Here is an 8842-nt window from a genome sequence, read left to right on the forward strand (position 1 = left end):
ATATGTCGTGCGCAGGCGTGCAGGCGTGGAACAGTGGGCTGGTGAGGGAAGGGCCGGATGGAGCTAGCATGTTTATCGATATCGAGTGACCCCACAACGTACCCCAAATAAGATTTTGGAAAGAAAAAGGACTGCAACAAGGACCACTTCGACTCGCCATTCAGTTTTTCTACCATGGAGGCAAGTCTTATTTTGTTTCTTCATGTCGCCACCCCTGACCATAGCAGGACACTATCCTCTTGCGTCGAAAATTGACGGAAAATCTGGTTGCACTACAACACACTACACCTGAACAGCCCTACAGCATTCTGCATCGTCTAAAACTCGCCAGAGCCTACAAAGATCTTGGCTACCCCGACCTCGCTGCTGGAGATGCTTACAAAGCATTGATTCTGGTAGATGAGTTGGCCGAGGAAGGCGAATACCATGATGAAGCCCTAGAAGCAGCACAAGCCGACCTTGTCCCAGAAAAATTGGCAGACCTGTCCATAGGTGCCGAAAAAGAGACAGTTCCTTCGGAATACAATGATACTATTACTTATGCAAAGACGAAATGGTCAAGAGCAGCGTATGTAAGCAGTTTAGGATATTTGTGACATACTGCGAAGCTGACTTTCCAAGCCATGATATTCTCATCGAAAGCTTATTAGATTGCGGGTGCTTACGCAGTGCATTTGATTACATTGCTCGTGGCATGAAAGCATTCCCTGAAGATACCACCTTTAAGACTCACGATGAGACCCTATCACAACGTCTGAGGTCGCACTTTGGAGAAACCTTTGAGGATGCAGAAGTGGATGACTACCCCGACAAAGGACTTGTTCGCCGTGAAAAGTATCCTTGGAATGACTACGAGCCGGACCGCTTTTCGGCGGAATGCTTGGACTTTCTCAACAGCGAGCTCGCAGACATTGCGCCACGATTGGAAGTGAGAGTGTCTGAACTACCCCTCCTCACCACCAGCTCCACCGTAAACGGGACATCTTCAGAAACAAAGTACTCTAAGCAGCTAGGACTGTTTGCCAAGGAGGATATAAAGCCCGGAGAGACTATCCTACAGGAGAAGTCGCTGCTTACAGGCATCTCCAGACTGCACGAGTCATATTGCGATGCCTGCAGTATACCACTCTCCAACTCTGGGGACACAGCCGACGAAATCATCACCTGCGAAGAATGCAACGAGGTCTTTTTCTGTACAGAAGAGTGTCACGATCTTGCCCAGGATCATTACCACCCCTCAATATGCGGAGTAAGCGTCGATCAAAGCAAGGTACCCGCTCGCGAAGCAGCAGACTATCTCTACAGTCTTTTACTTGTCCGCGCGTTGGCATTAGCTCAGACCCAGGATCTCCACCCCCTGGAGCTGAAGGAATTACGCTATATCTGGGGGGACTACCATGGTAAGGATCTCGATACTGCATGGAAAGCAGATACATCTGGTCGTCTAGCCGATGCCTTTGCACAGGTGCCGCAAACTTTATTTTTTTCCTTCCACAGCAACGTACTCATGCCAATCCACGTTCTCGAGCAAATGGATGTCAACATCTTTACCGAAAGCCACCGCTACGACACGTGGATCTTCAACACACTATATGCAAAGTTCCGGGGCACCGCGTCTGCACAACAAGGCTTGGACGGGAGACCTGAAATCAGCGCTGTACACCCCATGTGGTGTCTTGCGAATCACAGCTGCGATCCAAACGTAGCATGGGAGTGGCGGGGCTCCATGCGTTTCTGGACACGCAAGGAGCTCGTCGAGTGGAAAGGTAGAGATCCTCTCAAGGGGCCTGGGCTCAAGAAAGACGAAGAAGTCTTTGGCCATTACTGCGACGTACGCCTGTCAGTCAAGGAGAGACGCGAGTGGGCAGTTGGCGCCCTGGGCGGCGACTGCATGTGTTCCAGATGCGTGTGGGAAGAGGCGTTTGAACGCCAGCAGGGTATTGCTCAGTAGATGCAGGGGTCACATTGAGCCTGTTGACATCGGTGAGGATACTGCCGTGCCGCAATCGACACAGCATAATCCAACCAGGAACCATACGTTCGACATGGATGAGCTGCGTGGGGGCACAGTGCTGCGTTATCGAGCGGCAAAAGCCGTAATTGCGAAGTACACCAAGAATATGAGCTTATATGATGAAAAGAACAAAAATGACGATATCAAGGCTTTGCTACCATCCACCCATCAACTCATCAACCTGGCACAACCCACTATCAGCAGAGCATCGGCGCCACACGTCTACTCTTTCTACCAAGCTACATTCAGCCGCTCTGCATGTGTGGCGCCCGCAAGAATCAGGCCACATTGTCTCCCCCTCCCTTCCCTAAATAGTCCCGATTTACAGCCACCCACACGCAGACAAACGTTGCACCAGATCTCCACATTTCCAACGCGACATGAACGCGGGGCCCTGCATTCTCTTGCTACTCCTAACTACTGCCTTTCTGTACTATTCCAAGGCAGTACCTATTTCCCGAGTGTCGTACATGTATGCATGAATGATGCGTGCATTACACTCACATTGACCAACCACACCACACACCTTTTCGTTTTCATTTTTCAAAAGACTACATGAAGCGCCTTCGTCATCGTCAGCCCCAGATGTTTTCTTGAAACGGGGGGAGGGGGATCGAATTACATTGGTTTTGAAATGTCCATACCACGGGTACAGTACCACTTCTGCTCATTACCACCACTATTAGGCTCAGCCCCCCAAAGCTCGCCATATTTGCCTTCATTTTCTCCTTCGCTGGAGGTGGTGGCGATGTGCGTTTTTTTTTTTACAAATATCACTTACACATACACATACCTAAAGATGTCGTATTGCCTTGCCTTGGCCCCCTTCCCGCCCCACCGGTCCCCCACGCTACACATACTCCGAGTAACACCTAGCAATAAAACCTGTGATGGAGGTACATGGCGTGTACCCCCTGCCGATCCAAATCTCTGTACTACAGGGCTTTGGATCGGAGGGTTCTGGGACCTAAGTAATATAATTAGCACACACACACACACACACACACATACACACACGCATATATACGTACACATCCTGATCTCTTATAAATGATAGCGGTAAGCTGCCTGACCTGAACTATAGATCCGACTTATGTTTTTTGTTACTGTCAGCGGGAGATGTATTCAGCTTACTGGCGTTATTGACCGCAGCTGTAAATTAGACACTCTACTAGGCGAAGTATCACAGCAAGAAGCTGGTAGGTGAAGCGATCTTATATTAACAATAAGATAAAATAAGATATAGTATGATTTCCTAGTTTACGATGTTATAAAAGCTCAGGTAAAGTGAGGTAGAGAAGTATAGCCAGACCGCGTGTAACGGCGCAGGTAAGGCAAGTCGGATTTGTATTAGTAAAAGGATTAATTAGAAACACATGGAAGTACGTGGGATTATAAAAGGACTTAGATTTCTAAAAAGCTACCTATACCCCTTGTACGAAAGAATATCGAAAATCGCCAAAACTGGATGTACACGCTTCCTCTATAGTTATATATTTTCTCGCAGTACGCCATGTCAGCTCTGGTTGGATCTGGTTCGGGTCCAACTTTATCGGTACCCCTTACCTTGTGGCAAAAGTCTTGTCTTCACAATTCTGAGATGGAACGGCATATACTGCTTCTGTACCTATCCTAAGGCTGTTCCAACCTCAGTACCGCGATATTGTTGTTATATCCGCGAAAACCGACTTTTGGAAGCCCTGACACTGGTATTCTGTATTTTGCTTACTCGGTGCTCTTAAATTCCTAATCAGAACCCAATCGGGCAAGTCCTAAACTTCCCCGAGTAAGTCTAGTATAACACTAAGCCCTAGTAAATAGCGAAGTTGAATGTAGAGAACACGTGATTCTTTGTCATTATACTTTTACTTGGATAAGTATAGCTTGCTAATCTAACCATCGCCTTCTTCCACAAAAGTATGCTTTCCAGTTTTCTTTTAGTCGTGATAGAGATGTGATATAGGGGCTCTTAGTGCCTCCAAATACTGCATGAAAAATGCTCTATTGTAGGTATTTATTTTTGCAATATTTTGATGCACTAAGTAGGAATGCATGTTGGATCGGTATTTGAGTCTGCGCCCCGACGAGTGCAAAAACAAGTATCCAATGATCTGCAACATAATGTCAACCTTAAAGCGTCCGATAATATAGAATCGGCAATGGTATTCCTACTACTCACCCTTGGAAGACTGTAAAGGAAGTAGTTGCGATTAGTGTTAGTCACACTGTTGCACGCGTCGTAACAGTCTTGATCGCTATTTTCCTGAACACAATAAATTTGTCCGCTGAGATAAACACAGCCGGGCGCGCCTTTGGCTTTACATGCACTCAATGAGAGGGGGCAGCATAATTCTGGAATCGCCGCGTTGCGTGCCACCGCGGTTAGGACGAATGTAGCCACAGTGGCAATAAAAGTAAACCTTGCCATTGGAAATAAGAGTGAAGGATCGTCTTTGGTCCAAAGTAAAAATGTTTTATTTTTGGGTCCGGAATGGGGTCAGAGTCTTGGATGGTCAAATTTGGTGAAAAGATGGAACAGCATTGACGATGCAGGTGGAGAAACATATACCTACTTATACCTTGGATATGATGATTGACGTGCTAGAGAACAAGACTAAACCCCTATAATACCTCTTGACCGCTAGGGAAATGTAAAATTAGATACGAGCACAAAAGGTGATCGGCGTTCACAATAGGAAATATGGCGGCTTAGGCGGTAAGTGGTTGATGGACAACTAGTAAAACAAGTGGGAATGAGGCACTTTCTTCGATTCGGCCCGCGGATTCATGTGTATCATTAGCAGATAGAGGACGAATTACGACCACGCCTGTGGTCTAAGCTTTGTCATCTCCTTGAAATACGAATCTCACCGCCACCATTCCGTGGATGCCGAGCTATACAGAGGTGGCTTCCAAAAGTTCTTGCTTCGAAGGAGCCCGCCTTTAGTGTGTTCCTATCTGACCCTACACATATATTGAAAAATAAAGCAACAGCTCAAGAAGAAGAATATATTTTATTCTCAGAGTATACAAGCTATGTCTCTCTATAGAGAGCTAGCAGCCACGTGTATCGGAAAACATTTCATCCTGTTGTTATTCTAGTTAATAGTAATAACAATCCAAACACACGCGTAATAGGTGGGAACGCACTAAATACAAGCTCCTTGGTAGTGCCGGTCAATCATTAAGCTTATCGGACCGAGACTTCTAGGCATAGAGCTGACATTCTAGAGAGGTATTACGAAACCGTACATACATTACGTAGACAGCTAATGTAGTCAGCTATTTTTTGTTGAGATGGCTCCTAATATAGATCGATCGACGCACGGCTTGATTGTTACGTTAAGGCCTTCCCTTGAAGGCAGATTAGATTAACAAGCGATCTCCTACAGTTAAGCCTTCCCCCTACGTACATGGCGAAAAACGCTTGCGTTGCGAGAAGAGAAACGGGGAGTTTCTTTCACACTCCACTAGTTTCAATCCGTATTCACAGCATACGTATTCGTTATCAACAATTCAATAGTAGTATTAGCAAATACAAATCTAACTTCAATCCCAGTGTGTCGGGACACGCGGTGTGACGTGACACTTTTCTCCCGGGGGCCCGGCATGCTCATACGATGCATGCAAGTCGGCTAGTCCAGCGTGTATTGTCCTTTAGCTCCTTCTCTTCTACTGCATTTCTCTCCGGTGTCAAAAGAGAATCGCCGACTGTGCTGTTGCTCTCTTTGCTAGTGTTGTTAATCAACCCACTCTAATAACACCCCCTGCTCGTTTGCAGTCAAGTAGAAGTAAATATGAAGAACTCAGCAGTTTAGGGCGCGAGCTGAGAAGGCGAGGATCCAGACTGCGGCCTTGGAATATTTATTTCTAGGTGACTATGAACTATGTAGTCCAGCAATGTTGCTACGCAGACAACAAAATCTTCAAAATGCCCCTGATGCGCGCTGTGGCTTTGAGAATGATATCTTAGGTAGCTTTTATTCCCGGCTGAGCAGGCAGTCGTCTCCTGGGTGCGGGTTTTAAAAAGCCCTCCTCTGGGCTCACCTTGTCAACCACTCGTGCCAGGCACAGGCACTATTGGTTTTTCGTTAACGTGGTTCACAAGCGAGTCGATCACCCAAGCGAGTCGATCACGCTCCACCGGCGCGTCGACGTCGACACGTTATCACAGTCTTTTATCACAGTTAATAAACTATTACAATATACTAAATTAATTGTTAGAATCGCTACTATCACTTGCACTATCTATCTCAACCGCGCAGGTACGAGCGTTGTGTCCAGTCTGCTTGCACCGCCTCTCTCCTCGCACCCTCTTCGACGCACTCTCACCATCACCACGACTGCTACCCGCCTGTTCAGCTATTACTTCTTGTACCTCGCCTACAGTAAGAGTCTCTTCTGTCCGTACGTATCGCCGCTTACGGCTCTTACGCTTATTTGATTCGTCTAGAGCTACTCGAAGAGTACTCATTTCCTCTATCATAAGCGTCATTTTATGTGCCATTTGCTGAGCCCCCTTACTCAACTACGCAATCTGCTTAGTAAGTGAATTGGCAGAAGACCTACAGCGCTTTCTCACGCTCTCTCGAATAAGACTAATTTGAGCCTCGACTTCGCGCGCGTTGCGTGGTGTCTGCGCCTCCCAGGCGGCTGCCTGTCGTGGCGATTAATGTAGTGTCCGCACCACCACATCAAGCTTTAATAGCACAGCCTGTGGGTCGTGTGGGACTAGACCAGCGCCTCTAAAGCCAGCTTGGATATTCTCCTTTGTAATAGACTGCTCAAAAGCAGCCTTAAAGGCTAGTAGGAAGGTCTCTTTACTGATATAGCTGGTGCGGTTGCGTGCCAAGCCTGAGATCGAGTCGCCATACTTGCGCTTCAACGGCGAGAAGCAGGCGACATCAAGAGGCTGCAATAGGTGAGACGAGTGCGCAGGCATACAGAGAAGAATAATATTCTTCTCCTTGCAAAGATCTTGAAAATCGACAGAGCAGTGGCTCTCATGGCCGTCAATAATAAGTAGTCGATACCCACCCACAGTCTGCCTCTTTGTATGGGTATTAAAGTGCTCTAACCACGCAAGAGCAAGCTAATTATTCGTCTAGCCATTTGGACTGACTTCAAGGACCCAGTTAGTAGGCAGGTCTTTAAACCAGATGTCGATAAGCACCTTGCCCGCAAAGACAATGAAGGGGGGTAGCCGGCGACCTGACGCGCCCACGCCTTGAATCACAGTAACCCACTCACGGTTGCCTGGCTGTATCCGCTTCTTTTTGCCATAACCTTCTAATGCTGTGATAACTAACTGTGATAAAATCTTGCCTATCATAAAGCCAGTCTCGTCAAAGTTATAGATATCGTCGTCCACAATACCCCACTTCTGCTTTGTCGCCTGGACTAAGTCAAACCAGCGCTGGATAGCCGCTGGGTCCTCGCAGATAGCTCGCTGGTGATCGTAAGGACGGCTCCAGCGCGTGTGGAGCTCAGGAGTCCTCTTAACAAAGTTGTCAATCCAGTTCTTGCCAACAGGGTTGCTCCCACGCTTATGCAATAGTTTATTAGCCATTGCTTAAACGTCAGGCTTTGTAGGCGCAAATCCTCGCGCAGACTCTTCAAGAATACGCCTAACTACAGCCTCCTCTTCTAGCTTATTTAGGCGCTTTAAATTCGGCTCGCAGTCGCGTCGGGGGCGCTTTCCAGTACGCCGGTTAGATAGAGTACTTTGAGGCACGTTATAGATAGAGGCAGCACGTCTTTAGCTTAGAACACGTTGCGATTAGGAGTCAAAGAGAGCAAGTTGAAGATCTAATTCAGTATAGAAAGTCTGAGTAGTGCGTTGTTAAGTCATTACGCGTTGTAGTGTCGACGTCGACGCGCCGGTGGAGCGTGATCGACTCGCTTGGGTGATCGACTCGCTTGTGAACCACGTTAAATTATTTGCAAGACCAATTTCAGAATACGAACGTTCCTTGGCGCAGATGGTGAAGCGAAGCAAAACTAGGCGTTTAATGTGGCTAACACACTAAGCATAGATGTAAGCACTGCTTTAAAAGGCAGCTTTCGTCGCAAGCTTGTGTGTATAAGTAAGCCTCCTCTGCACCATTGTGGGTATGTTATGCTGCTCTCAACACTGTGAATGTTTTTCACCTACTAGCAACCCATTTTCGATCCAAAGCCGTAATTACTATGCAACCTGTTCACTTCGAGGCATCTGGGAAGCGTGTGAGAGTTTCAAGGAAAAGAATTCCACCAAAATATGATTATTACTAGCGTGCTAGACGTATTCTTGCTTACCGCTATTCTTTCCTATAGTGTTCTTTAGTTACTGTTAGCGTGAGACGCGTCCTGCTTACCTGCGTTATTGACTGCAGCTGTATGTAGATGAGACACCCTGCTAGTTGAAGTTGTTAGGAACCGCGTTCCTGTGCCTAAAGATAGCCTAACGTGTTTTATCAGTAAGCGGCCCACATCAGTAAGTGGCCCACCCCACCAAACCTGACGCGATACTCTCCACAACCACCACTATGCCGCGACAACAACGCTCTGTACAGACTTCTCGTGAAGGTAGAGTTCTTCTAGCATCTCGCGCGCTTCAAGAAAAACGTGTTGTAAGCCAGCGCCAAGCTGCTATGCTATACGACGCTCCACGAACAACGCTCCGACGACGCCTCCGCGGTACCAAGCCACGATCAGAGACAGCCTCCGTCAATCGCAAGCTATCAGCTGTCGAAGAGCAGTCTCTTGTTCAATGGATCATAGAGCTAGATCGACGAGGCTTTCCGCCCCATATTATCGACGTGCGACGGATGGCAGACGCTCTACTCG

The 8842-nt window shown here is 47.3% G+C and overlaps 1 protein-coding gene across 1 annotated transcript; it reads left to right on the plus strand.

Moving 5' to 3' along the window:
- Positions 1 to 2: 2 nt before the first annotated feature.
- SETTUDRAFT_157267 (uncharacterized protein) lies at positions 3 to 1951 on the plus strand (the record flags this gene model as incomplete). Its single annotated transcript, XM_008032634.1, has 3 exons — positions 3 to 41; positions 225 to 568; positions 622 to 1951. The coding sequence occupies 3 exons, from the start codon at positions 3 to 5 to the stop codon at positions 1949 to 1951; spliced, it is 1713 nt and encodes a 570-aa protein (XP_008030825.1).
- Positions 1952 to 8842: the final 6891 nt, after the last annotated feature.

Source organism: Exserohilum turcica, assembly GCF_000359705.1.
Source record: "Exserohilum turcica Et28A unplaced genomic scaffold SETTUscaffold_8, whole genome shotgun sequence".
Lineage (NCBI taxonomy): Eukaryota > Fungi > Ascomycota > Dothideomycetes > Pleosporales > Pleosporaceae > Exserohilum > Exserohilum turcicum.